The 19,633-nt window shown below is 42.9% G+C and overlaps 1 protein-coding gene across 3 annotated transcripts in view; it reads left to right on the top strand.

Moving 5' to 3' along the window:
• Positions 1-19,633, top strand: part of EIF2AK3 (eukaryotic translation initiation factor 2 alpha kinase 3) — a 72,414-nt gene that overhangs the window by 2,782 nt on the left and 49,999 nt on the right. For all 3 annotated transcript variants that reach the window (XM_037898311.2, XM_037898313.2, XM_037898312.2), the window contains exon 2: positions 10,904-11,033. In XM_037898311.2, the coding sequence (XP_037754239.1) occupies positions 10,904-11,033 (130 nt within the window). The remainder of the gene's footprint in view (positions 1-10,903; positions 11,034-19,633) is intronic.

The raw sequence follows: 19,633 nt of genomic DNA, 5'->3' as shown, positions 1-19,633 counted from the left end.
TATTAGGGTACTCTGCTGTATCAAGCAGGTGGAAGGTGATATTGACATGTCACTTTGTGCTGCTGATGTTGCAAGTGATAGGGTCTGGTGTTTCTAGAACACATTTATTTCAAAAGTTTTCAGACTTAACTAAAATACAAACTAAAGGGAGAATGCAGACACAGTGGATCCTCCATTCATTTAACAAACTTGATCAGATGTCTGAATCAAGTGATGCATGCAGGATACCCACATCCTCTCAAGTGTGCTCATGTAACTGAGTAGCAGTTTTATTTGAAGCGTCTTCAGTCAACACAAGACTTGTGAAGAGAGATGGCTAAATATAGTCATCTTATTCGTTAACAATTCTGCTTTTCACTAAGCACATTCTACTTTTAAGTGTGAATATTGCTTTAAGAATTTGGCATAGTATGCTGTGACAATCTGATGTAATACCAATTATAGGTGTGACTAAAGAAAAATTTTCAGAGAATCTCTGAAAAACTAAGTAATCTACCCAGTTTATAAATCCTCTTGAGAAAAGCAACTAGTGTCCTTTTGAAAAGGACACTGCCGATTTAAAAATCTCGTGTCAATGTTTTAACCTAATGCTATCGGTAACACTAAGATTACTAGAAAGGTTAGAGGAAAACTTTCATTTTTTTTAGTTTACTTTATGAAGTTGTCAGCACTTTATAATCAGTTTCACTGTTTCCTGCGAATAGTCAGTTTACTCTGGGCCTTTCACACAGAAAAAGGAGAGAAAAATATTTTTAAAATACGAAAATGTGATTGCGAAACTATAAAAAATGATGGGTTCTTAGGGCAGATGGGTAGTACCTCAAACCTTTTCAAAAACTGATTAGATGTTAAGTTGATAGTGTCACTTTAACCTGACAACCACCAAAGGGTGGGCAAAATATAGTAAGATTGTATAACGTATAAAATATTTGAAATGGTAAATTTAAAACTAATCTTGATATCAGAACTAGGAAAACATTCTAGCAAATTTCTACTGGTCATGAATTTAAAACTTGTGAAGTCCCAGGAATACTGTTTGACAGCAAGCTAAAGATTTGGTCCAGAAGTATCTCAAATAATTTACAAGGCTTGTGAATTTACAAGGCAGCATTTTAGGTCAAAGTGAAACAATCCCCCAGAGACTACCGGGGTATTAGTTATTTTTGTCAAGGTCCATATTTCTTAGTCAAAGTCCAGATTTCAGAAAAAATAACAACAATGACAATAATAAGAAATTAAAAGATTTTTGCTGTCCATTCAAAAGCGTCTGGCGGTCTGGATTTGGCCCATGGTACGCCTATTGATTACCCCGTACAAGACTAACATTCGCTTCTCCTGTAGCTAATTCTTTGATTCCAGCTCTAAATGTAGCTAGCTGTAAGACTTGGATAAGGCTGAGCTGGTCTTGTGACTATGGTCTGTTCAAACAAAATAATCTTGGTTTGGAAGGAAGTATTTGCTTAGTAGGTGAGTCTTGTCATGTAAAGTCCACGGTATTGTAGCTATTTAGTGGAAAACATTTTGATTATGTATAATGGCATTCAAAAGAGTTTGGGGGCAGCAAATAGGTGTTAAAAACCCCAGTTTTAAAACAAGCATATGTAAATCGTGCAGAATATTTTTGTTTGTTTTGAATGAAGACTTGAAAGAATTCTCTCCTTTAACAAACAGAAAACTCATCATGGTGCATCTTCTCAGCTGTTGTTAAGTCTTTCTAGTGAAGAGGCTTGAATTCATGGTATAGGAAGACATGTGAAACCAATAAAGCTGGTAAAAATGCTTCATAGCCAGATAATTTTGGGAAGGCTGAAGTTTGTATCTGGGGAGGAAGGTAGTGTGGGTATGTAAAATGCAGAAAGATAAATAGCTGCTTATATAGGAACAAAGCAAGTTGGGCAAGGGAAATGATTAGCAAAAGCAATGGTTTAGGTGGGAAGGCAGTGTTTGGCACTGACTAGGTGCCAGTTATTGTTTAATCTTCTTTCTTTGGTGTTGATTTGATCAAGGTGAAATTTAAATTAGGGATGTTGATTAATTGCAGTTAACTCACATGATTAACTCAAAAAAATTAATCACAATTAATCACAGTTTTAATCATACTGTTAAACTGTAGAATACCAATTGAAATTTATTAAATATTTTTGGATGTTTTTCTTATCGGGGCGGGGGAGGGATAGCTCAGTGGTTTGAGCATTGGCCTGCTAAACCCAGGGTCCTGAGGTCCCTTCCAACCCTGATATTCTATGATTCTACATTTTCAAATATATTGACTTCAATTACAACACGGAATACAAAGTGTACAGTGCTCACTCTATATTATTTTTTATTACAAATATTTACATTGTAAAAATGATAAACAAAAGAAATAGTATTTTTCAATTTACCTCATACAAGTACTGGAGTGTAATTTCTTTATTGTGAAAGTGCAACTTACAAATGTAGATTTTTTTTGTTTGTTTGTTTGTTATACTATTTTGTTTTTGAGTGCAGTTAAGTAAAACTTTAGAGCCTCCCAAGTCCGCTCAGTCCTACTTCTTGTTCAGCCAACCACTAAGACAAACAAGTTTGTTTACATTTATGGGAGATAATGCTGCCCGCTTCTTATTTACGTCACCTGAAAGTGAGAACGGGAGTTCACCTGGCACTTTTGTAGCCGGCGTTGCAAGGTATTTACCTGCCAGATATGCTAAATATGTGTATGCCCCTTCATGCATTGGCCACCATTCCATAGGACATGCTTCCATGCTGATGATGCTCGTTAACAAAATAAGGCATTAATTAAATTTGTGACTGAACTCCTTGGGGGAGAATTATGTCTCCTGCTCTGTGTTTTACCCGCATTCTGCTATATATTTCATGTTATAGTAGTCTCTGATGACTCAGCACGTTTGTTTGTTTTTAAGAACACTTTCACTGCAGATTTGACAAAATGCAAAGAAGGTACCAGTGTGAGATTTCTAAAGATAGCTACAGCAGTTGACCCAAGGTTTAAGAGTCTGAAGTGCCTTCCAAAATCTGAGAGGGATGAGGTGTGGAGCATGCTTTCAGAAGTCTTAAAAGAGCAACACTCCGATGCGGAAACTACAGAACACAAACCACCAAAAAAGATAATCAGCTTTCTGCTGGCAGAATTTTACTCAGATGATGGAAATGGACGTGCATTGGTCCACACTGCTTTGAATTGTTATCGAGCAGAACCCGTCATTAGCATGGACGCATGTCGTCTGGAATGGTGGTTAATGCATGAAAGGGCATGTGAATCTTTAGTGCATCTGGCACATAAATATCATGCGACCTCAGCTACAGCAGTGCCATGTGAACGCCTGTTCTCGCTTTCAGGTGACATTGTAAACAAGTAGGCAGCATTATCTCCTGCAAAGATAAACAAACTTGTTTGTCTTAGTGGTTGGCTGAACAAGAAGTAGGACTGAGTGGACTTGGAGGCTCTGGAATTTTACATTGTTTTATTTTTGAATGCAGTTTTTTTGTACATAATTCTACTTTCATGATAGTTCAACTTTCACAATAGAGATCCCACTACAGTACTTATAATGGGGGAATTAAAAAATACTATTTCTCTTGTTGTTTTACAATGTAAATATTTGTAATGAAAAATAAACGGAAAGTAAGCACTGTACATTTTGTATTCTGTGTTGTAATTAAAATCAGTTGAAAATGTAGAAAACATCCAAAAATATTAAATATTAACAGTGCAATTAATTGCATGATTAATCACAATTAATTTTTTTAAGCACTTGACAGCCCTAATTTAAATAGATACACTTTGAATAGTCATTTGTGTTTTGTTGTTAAGTGTGCTTTGAGCTTTTGGGTTTTGAACAAGCACAGTCATTAGCAGAACCCAGTTACACTGAGAGCTACAATATAATGTACAATTGTGTGACCATTAGAGTGCTTGAGTATGGATACACTGCACTACATTATTAGCCTGCTTGTGATTCCTGTACCTTTATAGCAGTAATTATCACATTCAGTTTATAAAACTGCTAGTAAGTTTGAGTGAAGCTGTAGTTCTCAAATATTTGACAAAAGAATTGATGCCTTTCCTAGTACATTAAAATCTAAAAAAAGAAAAGGAGTACTTGTGGCACCTTAGAGACTAACCAATTTATTTGAGCATAAGCTTTCGTGAGCTACAGCTACTGGATGCATTCAGTGGAAATAAAGTGAGCTGTCGCTCATGAAAGCTTATGCTCAAATATGTTAGTCTCTAAGGTGCCACAAGTCCTCCTTTTCTTTTTGCAAATACAGACTAACATGGTTGCTACTCTGAAACCTGTCATTAAAATCTACGTTTCTTGATTCAAAAAACAAACATTACACTTGAAAAATGTGGTGCTATATTGTTGGAATAGGGGTGGGTGTGTGTGTGTGTGTGTGTGTGTGTGTATATAGTTGTCACACAGTGTTTGTTCAGATTATTAACAATGTAATACATTCTTTACAAGGATGTTTTTTTCAGTGGTGGAATGTGTTTAAATTTAAAATTGCAACACTGCACATGGTCTCTTATTGTGGTTGATGTTTTACCAGTACTGTATAAGACACTGCCCTTTTGCATATCTTTTAGAATCATGCTTTATATATTTTATGGACATTTTTAAAAGGAATACTGACATATCCCTTAAAATGCATTATGTTCCTCTCTGAACTCCAAAATTGTGTGGTGTCAGTTGATCTGAGTCTGAATTTTCATTTTTGGACTGCAGTTAATATATCAAATTTAGGTGCTCTTGACTAGCAGTAAAAACACAATTAATGAAAATATCTGTAAATCCAGCAGCCTCCTTTCACAACCACTTCTGACAGTAGCCAGCCGGAAAACTAAGAAAAATGTCTCTTCCCAGCAAACACCCCTTTTATCTATGCTCTCGACTCCCCAGAAGCCTGTGAAAATGGGTAAGCTTTTCAGCATGTCCAAAAGGTCAACAGACTTCAGCCCTCCCTTTTAGTTTTAAAAAAAAAAAAAAAAAAAGGAATTCTAGCCAAAACACCACTTCTGATTTTAACTGTGGTACTATTTCATGTGGATACACCCTCTCCATCTGGCAGGTCCCAGTCCATTTAGGCTTATATTCTAGAAACCAACAGCCCGCCCACTGCTATCATGTGCTGTCAGTTAGATACACCACTTAACAAGCAGGCAGGCTGCCTTCTTCTCCCTTAGCTTTAGGGTATGTATACACAGCAGAAGTTATGCACTGCCTTTGCTCACATTCTCAAATGTAGGCTAAAGTCAGAGGAGTTCTGTAGCACAGAAGAGAATTGAACCAGATTTTCCCGATGTTCCAAGTTGGTGCCTTGGCCACTAGACAAGGAATTAATTCAGGAGGTCAGACTAGTTGATCAGATTGCTTGATAATCTGTGAATCTATGACCAGTGCTTAAATTCAAGCTATCTTGATACCAGTGTTATCGGGATTCAATAGCAGTAAATACATCACAATGTGGACTTCAGAGAGGGCTAGTGAACAGAGTGCATACCCAGGGTCAGTGTCTAAGGCCTGGTCTACACTATGAGTTTAGGTCGAATTTAGCAGCGTTATCTCGATTTAACCCTGCACCCATCCACATGATGAAGCCCTTTTTTTCGTCTTAAAGGGCTCTTAAAATCGATTTCTTTACTCCACCCCAACGAGGGGATTAGTGCTGAAATCGGCCTTGCCGGTTCGAATTTGTGGTACTGTGGACGCAATTCAACGGTATTGGCCTCCGGGAGCTATGCCAGAGTGTTCAGTTGTGACAGCTCTGGACAGTGCTCTCAACTCAGATGCACTGGGTAGGTATACAGGAAAAGGCCCGCAAACTTTTGAATCTCCTTTCCTGTTTGGCCAGCATGGCGATCTCAACTGCACAGGTCACCATGCAGAGCTCATCATCACAGGAGACCATGCAGTCCCAGAATCGTCGAAGAGCTCCAGCATGGACCGAACGGGAGGTACGGGATCTGATCGCTGTATGGGGAGATGAATCTGTGCTGGTAGAAGTCCATTCAAAAAGACAAAATGCCAAAATATTTGAAAAAATTCTCCAGTGGCATGAAGGACAGAGTCTATAACAGGGGTCTGCAGCAGTGCCACGTGAAAATTAAGGAGCTCAGGCAAGCCTACCAAAAAAACAGAGGCAAACGGCCGCTCCGGTTCAGAGCCCCAGACATGCCGCTTCTATGATGAGCAGCATGCCATTCTAGGGGGTGCAGCTACCACTACCCCAACCCTGTGTTTTGACTCCATCCAAGGAGTGGGAGTCAACATGGAAGCGGGTTTTGGGGGCGAGGAAGATGAGGAGTTTGTAGATAACTCACAGCAAGGAATTGGAGAAACCGGTTTCCCCAACAGCCAGGATCTGTTTATCACCCTGGACCTGGACCCAGTACCCCCTGAACCCACCCAAGGCAGGCTCCCGGACCCTGAAGGCGGAGAAGGGACCTCTGGTGAGCGTACCTTTGTAAATATTATACATGGTTTAAAAGCAAGCGTGTTTAATTATTTAATTTGCCCTGGCATACGCGGCCAGTACAGCTACTGGAAAAGTCTGTTAACGTTTCTGGGGATGGAGCGGAAATCCTCCAGGGACATCTCCATAAAGCTCTACTGGATGTACTCCCAAAGCCTTTGCAAAAGGTTTCTGGGGAGGGCAGCCTTATTCCGTCCTCCAAGGTAGGACATTTTACCACGCCAGGCCAGTAGCACGTAGTCGGAAATCATTGCAGAACAAAGCATTGCAGCGTATGGTCCCGGTGTTTGCTGGCATTCAAACAACATCCGTTCTTTATCTCTCTGTTACCCTCAGGAGAGTGATATCATTTATGGTCACCTGGTTGAAATAGGGTGGTTTTAGTAAGTGGACATTCAGAGGTGCCCGTTCCTGCTGGGCTGTTTGCCTGTGGCTGAACAGAAATCTTCCCCGCTGTTAGCCATGCGGTTGGGGGAGGGGGTGAAGCCATCATCCCAGAGAATTGCGTGTGTGTGTGTGGCGAGGGTTGGGTTTCTGCTGCACATGAACCTGGAAACCGCAGCCCCTCCTTTTAAATTGCCAACCTATTTTTAATGGCCAACCCAATAGCTACTTAGTATGGGAAATAAGGGTGCTGCTGTTTGAAACCATTCCCACATGGTTATGAAGGTTAAAGAAGCCAAAAGACTGTGGTTTATCATGGCTGCCTGCAAGCCAAATTCTGCTGCCCGGCCCTGTGTGAGTGATCTCTCACACCAAACCGGCATACCCTCAAGAGGCAAAATGCAACCTTGTAATGAAAGCACATGTGCTATGTGGTAACAGCAAGGTTTACTGTGAAAGAGTGTACCCATTGTTCTGTAAAATGTCTTTTTAACTACCACTGTCCCTTTTTTTCCCCTCCACCAGCTGCATATGTTTCTCCTTCCCAGGGCTAGTGAAGATTAGAAGGCGAAAAAAACGCACTCGTGATGAAATGTTCTCTGACCTCATGCTGTCCTCCCACACTGACAGAGCACAGCAAAATACGTGGTGGCAGACAATCTCAGAGTGCAGGAAAACACAATATGACCGCGAGGAAAGGTGATGGGCTGAAGATGGTAGGTGGCGTCAGCTTGCTGAAAGAAGGCAGGAGTCAATGCTTCAGGCTGCTGGAGGATCAAACTCATATGCTCCAGCATATGATTGAGCTGCAGGAAAGGCAGCAGGAGCACAGACTGCCACTATAGCCCCTGTGTAACCAACCGCCCTCCTCCCCAGGTTCCATAGCCTCCTCACCCAGATGCCCAAGAATGCGATGGCGGGGGGGGCCCCTCTGGCCACGCAGCCACTCCACCCCAGAGGATTGCCCAAGCAACAGAAGGCTGGCATTCAATAAGTTTTAAAGTTTTAAACTTTTAAAGTGCTATGTGGCCTTGTCCTTCCCTTCTCCAGCACCCCACCCAGTGCTTCCCTCCTCCACCACCCCTCCCGGGCTACCTTGGTAGTTATCCCCCTATTTGTGTGCTGAATAAATAAAGAATGCATGAATGTGAAGCAACAATGACTTTATTGCCTCTGCAAGCGGTGATCGAAGGGGGGAGGGGAGGGTGCTTAGCTTACAGGAAAGTAGAGTGAAACTGGGAGGGTTCCGTCAAGGAGAAACAAACAGAAGTGTCACACAGTACCCTGGTCAGTCATGAAACTGGTTTTCAAAGCTTCTCTGATGCGCGCCGCGCAATCCTGTATTCTTCTAACCGCCCTGGTGTCTGGCTGCGCATAATCAGCCGCCAGGCAATTTGCCTCAACCTCCCACCCCGCCATAAACGTCTCCCCCTTACTCTCACAGATATTGTGGAACACACAGCAAGCAGCAATAGCAACAGGAATATTGGTTTCGCTGAGGTCTAACCTAGTCAGTAAACTGCACCAGAGCACTTTTAAATGCTCAAATGCACATTCTGCCACCATTCTGTACTTGCTCAGCCGATAGTTGAACAGCTCCTGACTGCTGTCCAGAGTGCATGTGTATGGCTTCATGAGCCATGGCATTAAGGGGTTGGCTGGGTCCCCAAGGATAACTGTAGGCATTTCAACATCCCCAATGGTTATTTTCTGGTCTGGGAATAAAGTCCCTTGCTGCAGCTTTTGAAACAGACCAGAGTTCCTGAAGATACGAGCATCATGTACCTTTCCCGGCCATCCTACGTTGATGTTGGTGAAATGTCCCTTGTGATCCGCCAGTGCGTGCAGCACCACTGAAAAGTACCCCTTTCGGTTTATGTACTTGCTGCCTTGGTGCTCCAGTGCCAGGATAGGGATATGGGTTCCGTCTATGGCCCCACCACAGTTAGGGAATCCTGTTGCAGCAAAGCCATCCACTATGACCTGCCCATTTCCCTGGGTCACTACCCTTGATATCAGCAGATCTTTGATTGCGTTGGCTACTTGCATCACAGCAGCCCCCACAGTAGATTTGCCCACTCCAAATTGATTCCCAGCTGACCGGTAGCTGTCTGGCGTTGCAAGCTTCCACAGGGCTATTGCCACTCGCTTGTGAACTGTGAGGGCTGCTCTCATCTTGGTATTCTTGCGCCTCAGGGCAGGGGAAAGCAAGTCACAAAATTCCATGAAAGTTCCCTTAGGCATGTGAAAGTATCACAGCCACTGGGAATCATCCCAGACCCGCAACACTATGCGGTCCCACCACTCTGTGCTTGTTTCCCGAGGCCCAGAATCGGCGTTCCATGCCATGAACGGTGCAGTATGACTGCTGGCCGTTGTCTACTGGGTGCTCATTAGAAGACGGTGCAGTAGGACTGCCGGCAGGACTGAATCGCCATGTGACTAAACTTAAAAGGGAAATGACCTGGCTGAGTCACTCCCATGTTTGCCCAGGTACCCCTGACCGACCTCACTGAGGTTGGCTAAAAGAGCACCCTGGAGTACAGCGATGGTGGCTACCAGTCATACTGCACTGTCTGCTGCCAAAAGGCAATGAGCTGCTGCTGTGTAGCAATACAGTTACCGTATCTGCCAGCATGCAGGAGACATACGGTGACGCTGAGCGGGCTCCATGCTTGTCGTGGTATGGTGTCTGCACGGGTAACCTAGGAAAAAAGGCGTGAAACGATTGTCTGCCGTTCCTTTCACGGAGGGAGGGAGGGAAGGGGGTGCCTGACGATACGTACCCAGAACCACCTGCGACAATGTTTTTGCCCCATTAGGCACTGGGATTTCTACCCAGAATTCAAATGGGCGGCAAAGACTGCGGGAACTGTGGGATAGCTACCCACAGTGCAACACTCCGGAAGTCGACGGTTGCCTCGGTACTGTGGATGCACTCCGCTGACTAAATGCACTTAGAGCATTTGTATGGGGACACACACAATCGACTATATAAAAACGCTTTCTACAAAACCAACTTCTATAAATTCAACCTAATTTCGTAGAGTAGATATAGCCTAAGAATGGCCATACTGGGTCAGACCAAAGGTCCATCTAGCCCAGTATCCTGTCTTCCGACAGTGGCCAATGCCAGGTGCCCCAGAGGGAATGAACAGAACAGGTAATCATCAAATGATCCATCCCCTGTTTCCCATTTCCAGCTTCTGGCAAACAGAGGCTAGGGACACCATTCCTGCTCATTCTGGCTAATAGCCATTGATGGACCTATCCTCCATGAACTTATCTAGTTCTTTTTTGAACCCTGTTATAGTCTTGGCCTTCACACATTCTCTGGCAAAGAGTTTCACAGGCTGACTGTGCATTGTGTGAAGAAATACTTCCTTTTGTTTGTTTTAAACCTGCTAAATTGTACTTCTTGCAAAGATACCAGTGCTGTGCCGTCTTTACAGCTATTGTTGGATTTAGGCGAGCTAGAACAGGCTAGCCCGTTTGCTTTGTAGGCATATCCTTCATTTCCAAATGAATGAATGCTTTTGCTCTGCTATGTTGTTTTTTAACAATTGCTTTCTTATGAGACATTTCCTCACATCCAAATTTGTTTCCATGCTTTGCTCAAGTTATTTGCAGATTTACTCAGTCTGTGCTGCAGTATTACTTGCATGCTGACCTAGTGGGTTATTTGTTTTTGAAAACCATATGAGGGTTGTTGGGGGGTTTTTTTGGTTAGGGTATACAAATCATATGAACTTCAAATAGGAAGATTGGTGAAAACATAAATCAATCTTAACAGTGACTGTAACTTATTTTGCTTCCAAGTGACCTCTTGAAATGATTAGAAGTTGCATCCTGGCATATGAAACAAGTTTCTGAGATCCAATTACAAACTTACAGCTCTTCTAGAGCTGCCCAGTTAAATGATACAATGCAAAATGTAAACACTATGATTTATTGAAGATAATGTAATCTGAAGTCAGAAAATATAGTTAGGCATATCTATAGCAGCTTTATTTCTGACTTCGAATGTTTCTGTGATTGGCAGATCCTTAGTAATTATCAGCACTTTGGATGGACGAATTGCTGCTCTTGACCCTGAGAATAGTGGCAGAAAGCAATGGGATCTGGATGTGGGATCTGGTTCTCTTGTGTCATCCAGCCTCAGTAAACCAGAGGTAAGACTTTATATGTTACCTGATTTTTGTTTGTTTCTTAGGCTTTGTCTGCACTAAACTTTTTTTTTCTTAAGATTGCCCACAGTTTGCTACCACAGAGGTAGCTCCACCATGGCAATAGTGGGACTTTTTAAAGGAGGGAGAAAATTAGTATAAACATAGCTCTTCAGATATATTGTATGGCATGATATCTATAGGAATTGTATGCAGTTTTCAGTTATGTATAGTTCAAAGTGGTCCATGGATCTACGTAAAAAGAAAAAGATAATTTTGCTCATTGTAACAAATGATGTATTCTTTTCTGTTGGGAGCAGCAGAGGAAGTCCTTTTTTCTCTAAGACACCATGTGAATTTTTGTGCACATTACATAACACAGTCTATTCTGTCAGCAGGCTGGCCTAGCAATAAAGTGGAGCATTAAAGGTGACCTGCAGATGGAGGGAAGGGCTTTTACCCTCTCTTGCTGATTAATTTTAATACTGATTAATTGGCAAAAAAACTATAGTAACACACAGTTAAGATTTCTTGGTGCTATGTTATCCCCTTGTAGACAACATCTAATACCAACACGGCCAGTATGAGTTTGTGCTGTATGCGTATTGAGGCTTTGCTTGTACAGGGGAGAGGGAAGGTGATGTGGGCAACCTTCTGTTTTCATTTTGTTCTTTAATAGTGTTAAATGGAACCTGGTGGGTGAGAGAGAGTGGGCTGTAGAAGGAGGTGAAGAACTTGTACGTTTCAGGAACTGTGGTGTTGGCAGAGTAAAAGTATGTTGTTGGGGTGTATTGGGATATTGCTGAAAGAAGGCAGAGTTAATGGTGCACAGGCAGCTTGAATTGTGCATTTCTTGGTTTTCAGAAGTTTGAGTTTGGCTCAACTCAGTGTTCTGCAAGGGGACAACATACCACCAACCAATCTTAACTCTACATTAATGGAATTTCTTGCCGTGGAATTTCCTTTTAGAACAGGAAAAGATGTGGTGTTGGTACATGTTAGTAGTCCTTTAGGCAGTTGTACTTTTCATGTTCTGCAATTTGCATACTGAGCCAAATCAGTCCATAGCCAGCATTTCCTATGTCATAGTGTATTCCTTGCTCTCCCACAAACTTCTGTAAGCTTGTGATCCAGGATTTGCCCAGAATCCACACACTGGCAACCCTGGCAAGTGCACATGTCTTTTCCCTCAGTGGTCAAGGTACCTGTGCTGTCAGTTCCAAACCTCTGTGGCATGTCTCTTTTAAATACCACATTAATCTGCCATGAGATCAAGAAGTAGACACTTGCCCCCCACAAGCCTCCACCCACTATTCTCCCAGGAGCTAGTAAAATACAGATTTTCTCAAACAACCTATCACCCACCTTCATTTTCCCAACCCCTCACTCCTTCCCACCCTCCACAAAATTCCTCTGTCTCCAGCTCCTCCCTATCTGGTATAACAAATTTTTTTTGTCAGACTGGCTGCTGACTATTCTGCTATGCTTACAGAAATCTCTCCATAAAATAAAAACATGTTGTAACAGAGACAACTTGTAACAGAGACAACTTGTAGCAAGCAACAGGAGTTATTAAATTTTTATTGCATAGGTGTACAAAGGTTCAGCCTAGAAATGACCGTGGCAGAGTATTCGCCAGGGCAATGGCGTTGACACATTCCCTTAAATTGCCCAGGCAAGGATAAAATGGGGCTTTTCTGTAATCCTTCCAGACTGCGCATCTGCACAATGTGAATATGTTCTTAAACGCTATTCACAGTTTGGATCCCCCAAAGACTAAGTAGGTGCCCTGCGCTACCCTGGGTGAACATTGACTAATTAGGATCATTTTTACCCACAGCAAGAATTTCATCTCTAACTCTGCAAGGGGAAAAAAACAAATGCCACCACACTTAAAAGCTTTTTGCTAAAAGGCTATTTTTTTTTTCAGGGCTTGTATCTCCAGAACCCTGACTCAGTGACCCAAATTTGCGTTATTAACCCTACTCTGCACTCCCATGAGGTATTGCCAATTTCAAGAAAATCTATGCAAGCATGCAGATTTTAGAACACTTAGAAGCACCGTCCTTTTAAAGAGGAAGGATAGAGATATGATGGAGGGAAAAGGGCTCCTCTCAACTGAGGCCTTGGTCTACGCTAACAAATTATTGACAAATCCTCATTTCTGAACAACGCAGTTAAGCCAACCTAACCCCCGGTGTAGACAGCATTCGGGAGAATTCTCCTGTCGACCTAGCTACCGCCTCTTGGGGAGTTGGATTACCTACGACGACAGGAGAAGACCTCCTGTTGGCATAGGTAGTGTCTTCACTGAAGCATCACAGCATTGTAAATGTAGACAAGCCCTTAATAAGACCACCCCAAGGAGAAATACAACTGGAAATAATAGCCCTGAGACATGTGAACTGCTCCATTCATCTCAGGGGGTGTTCTCATCCCCCTCAGAGTGCTTTGGAGACTGTAGTATACATGAAGTATACCCATTCTTAACTAGTCACCCAGAGAGGCAGGACTTGCCCAGATTCTGCCTCACATGGAAGGCAGGGACGAGGATGTCAGACTGTCCCAAAAGGGCAAGCTGTCCCAGAACCTGGTTCTCATGGGGGGGATAGGTGGGGGATCCAACCCCTGTAGATGGGAGCAGCGAGAGTGGCTCAGACATCACCCAGAAGGGCAAGGCCCCCCATATCCTAGATCATGAGAGAGCAGTAAGGGGGGCTTAGACCCACCTAGAGGGGCAAGAGTCCTCCCAGATCTGTGCATATACCCAGGAAGGGAGAATGTGGGGCTGAAAGATGTCCCTGCCCCTCTATTCTCCCCAGTTCCCCCTGCAACTCACCCCCACATCCCCCTTCCCCTTCCTACTGTCCCATCCCTCCACTCCCCCAAGCCTCCCTCACCTGAGCCCCCAACCCCTTGCTCCTCCCCAACCTCCATCCCCATTTATTCCCCTCTCTGCGGCCCCAAACCCCTTCCAGGAAGCATTCACATGTCTATTTTTTTCCCCCAAAGAGTTTGATTACATCTCCTCCTTCCCCCAAATAAATTACCACCCATGACTCTCAAATTGTTGCAACCTCAGGCCACACAGTCAAAACTCTTTTTAACTTAGGTGGACTTTACCATGGGGTAGGTCAACTGAAGGGTGAGTCCACAGCCATCAGTCTCAACAAGGTATGTGAGTCATCCAGTCATTAGTATCTCATTATAGCAGTACAAGGCAGCAGGAGGAAACTGATTTTATCGGGGGTTCTGTAACTCAGGATTCCCTTGGTCAAATGACCCCAAATCTGGATCACCCATGAGGCACATCAAATTCCAAAGCAATAGGAGTAATTGTTTGGATTTTAGAACACGTGCAAGAATTGCGCTTTAAAGCATATAAAATGGTGGGAATGGAAACCCTCTAGCTGTTTTTCTGTATTGGCCATGCACACTGTAAAAAAATGTACGTTTTCTTTGCCATTATCAGTTTGGGTCCCCCAAAGATTTAGTGGGTGCCATACGCTACCTTGAGACCATTTTGACTTGCATTACATCAGTAGACTTACCTCTAGCTCTGTGCAACGCTCCCAGGAACCTTTTAAGGAATGGCTGTTTTTCAGGACTTGTATCTCCATGTTCCCTAGCTCAACTGACTTCAGATTTGAGTCGCTAACCCTATACTGCACCATCCGAGGCACACCAAATTTCATATGAATCCAACTAAGCAAAGGTTTAAGTAGAAGCTGTGATGTAATCTGAACTGTAATAGTGCTGTCATACCACTATAATAAAAGAGGCTTAAAGGGTTTAGGGGGGAAAAATTCTCCTTGTTTTTACGCAAGGAGTTCAGGGCTTCGCCAGCTATCATACTCTTGGAAACTAGATGATTAATGCAATTTTGGTATTGCAAGAGTCAAGGAATGAAAGTTGAGCAGCTAAGGCTATGTCTACATTATAAATCACTTCAGTATGACTTACGTCGCTCGGGGTGAACAATCCATGCCTCTGAGCGACATAAGTTATACCGACCTCAGCACCAGCTGTAGATGGTGCTGTGTTGGTGGGAGAGCTTCTCCGACCGACATAACTTCTCTTACTCTGCAAGAGGCAGTAGCTAAGTTGACGGGAGAGCTCTCTCCCATTAGCTTAGAGCAGGGGTGGGCAAACTTTTTGGCCCGAGGGCCACATCGGGGTGTGAAACTATAGGGAGGGCCAGGTGGGGAAGGCTGTGCACATGTCCCCAAACGCCTGGCCCCCGCCCCCTATTCTTCCCCTCCCACTTCCCACCCCCTGACTGCCCCCCTCAGAACCTCCCACCCATCCAACCCCCTCTCCCCCCCGGGCTTCTTTTCCCCTGACCGCCCCTTCCCGGGACCCCTGCCCCAACTGTCCCCTGGGACCCAACGCCCATCTAATCCCCTCCCCATCCCCTGCCCCCCACCCCGAACCTCTGCCCTATCCAACTGTCCTCTGTTCCCTGTCCCCTGACCGCCCCCCAGGACCCCCTGCCCCTTATCCAACCCCCCAGCCCCTTTACCATGCTGCTCAGAGCGGCATGTCTGGCAGCCGCCCCGCCCAGAGCACTGCCTGCGTGGTGGCATGACTGCGGGGGAGGAGGGACAGCAGGGGAGGGACCAGGGGCTAGCCTCCCTGGCCAGGAGCTCAGGGGCTGGGCAGGATGGTACCGCAGGTAGTTTGCCCACCTCTGGCTTAGGGCAGCTTCACCAGAAGTGCTACAGTGGTGGGGCTGCATCAGGGCAGCTGCACTGGTGTAAGTGATGTAGGGTAGAGATAGCCTAAGAGGGCAAATCATTGTTATTCAGACTGTTTGAACTTGAGTTTGTGTTTTTGCTGTTTGATTTAAATGGTGAACACTTTGGAGCAAGATAGTCTTTGTTAAAGACTCAGCTCTGCCTCCTTAGTTAAGCTGTGAAAGCTAGCAGTGTGCATCCTTTGAGATATACCTCAAGTCTCCCAGCAAAATAAAGGAACACAAGCGTTGATATTCTTGGTATTTCTACGATAAAAAAACAGAACCAAACCATTTATTTTTAAAGAGAAACCGTTTTCTTTAGGTCTCTCTACATCTTAAAGAAGTTCTCAAAAAAAAAAAAAAAAGGCATAAGTGGGATTCTTATTGTAAATCGTTTCAGATCAGAGTGGAAGGAGCAGCAAGATTTCAGAGAGCACTAAACATCCATTCTACTTATGAGTAAGACAGGTTCTTACTCATTTTTTACTGCTATCCAGTAAAATGTTTTGTTTCTAGGTGGTCCTTTGAAGAAGTGATGTACTAATATTCGTTCTTTAGCCTGTTTTGCTGATAAATCCAGATGTTTCATAGATTCATAGATATTAAGGTCAGAAGGGACCGTTATAATCATCTAGTCTGACATCCTGAACAACGCAGGCCACAGAATCTCACCCACCCACTCCTATGAAAAACCTCTCACCTATGTCTGAGCTATTGAAGTCCTCAAATTGTGATTTAAAGACTTCAAGGAGCAGAGACTCCTCCAGCAAGTGACCCATGCTACAGAGGAAGGCGAAAAACCTCCAGGACCTCTTCCAATCTGCCCTGGAGGAAAATTCCTTCCTGACCCCAGATATGGCGATCAGCTAAATCCTGAGCATATGGGCAAGATTCACCAGCCAGATACCCAGGAAAGAATTTTCTGTAGTAACTCAGATAATTCTTTCCTGGTTATCTGGCTGGTGAATCTTGCAGGTTGATTGCATGACAGATATTTCTGCCATGTGCAATATCTTTGGGAACCATATTGTATTAAATTTATGAAAGGTGATCTATCACTGTGTGCCAGGGATTGTAAGCCGCTCCTGGTGGGAAGGTCACCACAGCTTCTCCAGGAATTAAAAACAGCGGAGAGTGTTTAAGGAGAATCACTCAGGTTGTTAACGCCTCCAGAGAGGTATCACTCCCAGGGAGGTTTGCATATACTGGTTCAACTGGGTTTTCCAGAGACCAGCAGACAAATTGAGGACTTCTGGCATAAAGAGGCTAGGTTTGAGTTGACGTGGGGCCTTCTTTCTGATCCATCAAATGTACAGTACCTTCTATCCAAAAGAGCCACCCAACTCTCATGGAAGGGTTGCAAAGACTTTTGGCCTACTAGGGCCTCATAAGACTGATGCATGACTCCTGGTAGGGTTAGTGTTTAAATTTTGTTTTGTATTGTTTTCTCTGTAATGTTTTTACCTTAAGAATAAATGTATTTTGCTATGTGAAGGCTGGCTGGTAACTGGTATATGCTGTTGTAGCGCCTGGAGACAGGTTAATCGCAGGTGCTAGACCCCCGCTGGGGAAATCACTGTGAGATGCAGGGGGTCTGGAAGCCTAAACCCCCAATCTGGAGGTAGAGAGATATGGGTACCCTTAAGGAAGACCAAGTGGTAGGAGGTTGGGGGCAGGGGGTCAAAGGTGCAGTTAACCTTGAAACTGTGACGGGTTCTTATTGACTTCAAATGCCAGATACCTAAAGTATTAATTGTCTATCTGAATTTTATTGCACCAGATGAGCTGTATGTGCTGACTACTGTCAACAGGGCTGCTGCACTTTAATTGCATCTGTGGAACTTCTGAATTTTTATGAAGTCAGTATTCCACAACAAAACAACTAATAAGTTAAGATGCCCAGGCCTTAAAAATTGGCTTACTTACCATCTTGTATCTTGTCCCCTTTCCAATGCTGATATGATTTTTGGCAGCTAAAATAGCACAAAGTTTGTGCTTGAAAGACATGATGATAGGTGTCATGATTTTTAAGGTCCAACATTTAATTCCCTTCCAGAACTAGAAATTAATTCAGTATACCATGGAGTACTTCAAAATATCGTACTTGAAAATGATTTAATTCTCTTGCTTATCTGCCAAGATAGATTATCAAACTTTTATATTTCTTTTGCTGAATTAAGGACATTTACTGACCGGTACAATACAGAGGGGATCATAAATCTCTCCCCAAAATATCAGTAATGTCAACAAATGCTGAAGAAATAGAAAATCCTAAATGGGGTCTTGGTAGGTAAAACTCTTCATCTTACTTTTTAGAGACCTTTAAGGTTGTGACATATACCTTGCAAATATAGGACTTTCAGAGTTTAAAGGTGGTACATAACATTTATTTTTTTTAAAACCAAAACTTTAATTTCTAGTTTCAGAGAATGGCAGTTAGTGCTAAATGCCCCAAATAAGTAACACAGCGAGACATTTAAGGACACCAGTGACTTAAAGACTGGTCTGGTTCCCACTGAAATTAATATAAGCCTCTCCTTTTCAGTCAATTACTTTGGATTCTAAAAATTCCTTGGGTAAAATCCTGGCCCCAGTGAAGATGTTGTTAAAACTTCCATTGACTTCAATGGGACTGAGATTTCACTCTGGAAGTTTTTTCCTCTCTCTGTGTCCCCAGAGAAGGTAATCTCCTAATAAACTGTTACCTTTAAATAAACACTTTCTGATCATCTTTTCACGGTTAGTTCTTGGTTTTTTCATTGTTTCTCTTCTGAGACTCCTTTGATAGAAGATGATTAGAGTAGCTTAATCTAGAAGGTAATACTGTATGTGTATTACACTTTGCAATAGTATGAGTGCCAATAGCTAGGCAAGCTATATACTATATTAACCTAAAACTTCTTGCATGAAATGTCAGGGGTGAAACTGCCCTTGAAAGGATTATATGAATCTTATAAAACTGTTGTGTATTAAAAATAAGGAACTGCTCTCTGTGCTTATTTGATAGATCACTTTCAAATGTGACTTTTGCCTGGCTGATTCTCATGTTTACTATGTCAGGTTAGAGTATGGAGAGGAGCAGTTATTAACCCTAGTACCTGGTGCAAAAGTCTGGAACTAATAGATTGTTCTGCCGCCCCCTGAGTGAGGAAGTTTGGGTTTTTTAAAGCATTCTGGACAAAGGAAAACTAAATTGCCTTAATAAATTGTTTAACTTCGTCCCAGTGTAGATCCTTAAACTTAAAACATCAACTTTAATTCCTGAAAAGATACTGCAACAAATTATTAAACAGTGTGTAAGCACCTAGAACAGTGGTTTTCAAACTTTCTGGGCTGTGTACCCCTTTCCAAATGTAGTCTACTGCATACCCCCATCTGAGATAGGGTCATAATAGACCTATGATTGCCAAGTCTTACTAAACAAAATGCATTGTCCACCATTAAAGATTTTTCTCAAGTACCCCAGTCTGAAAACCACTGACCTAGAGGATAATAGGGTAATAAGGAATAGTCAACATAGATATATCAAGATTAAATAATGTAAACCAACCTAATTTCCCTGTTTGACATGGTTACTAGTCTAGTAGATAGGGGGAAAGCAGTAGACATGATGTATTGATTTTAGTAAGCCCTTTGACACAGTCCCATGTGACATTCTCATAAGCAAACTAGGGAAATCATGTCTAGGTGAACTTACTATAAGACGGGTGTGTAACTGGTTGAAAGACCATACTTGAAGAGGTTCCTGCATGGGTCAGGTCTTGATTCGATACCATTCAATATTTTCATTAACAACTTGGATAATGGAGTGGAGACTGTGCTTATAAAATTTGCTGATGAAACCAAGCTGGGAGAGGTTGCAAGCACT

The sequence above is a fragment of the Chelonia mydas genome, chromosome 4 (genome assembly GCF_015237465.2).
Source record: "Chelonia mydas isolate rCheMyd1 chromosome 4, rCheMyd1.pri.v2, whole genome shotgun sequence".
NCBI classification, from domain to species: domain Eukaryota; kingdom Metazoa; phylum Chordata; order Testudines; family Cheloniidae; genus Chelonia; species Chelonia mydas.
Note: the sequence above shows the minus strand (reverse complement) of the source record. Positions and strands in the feature narration are given on the sequence as shown.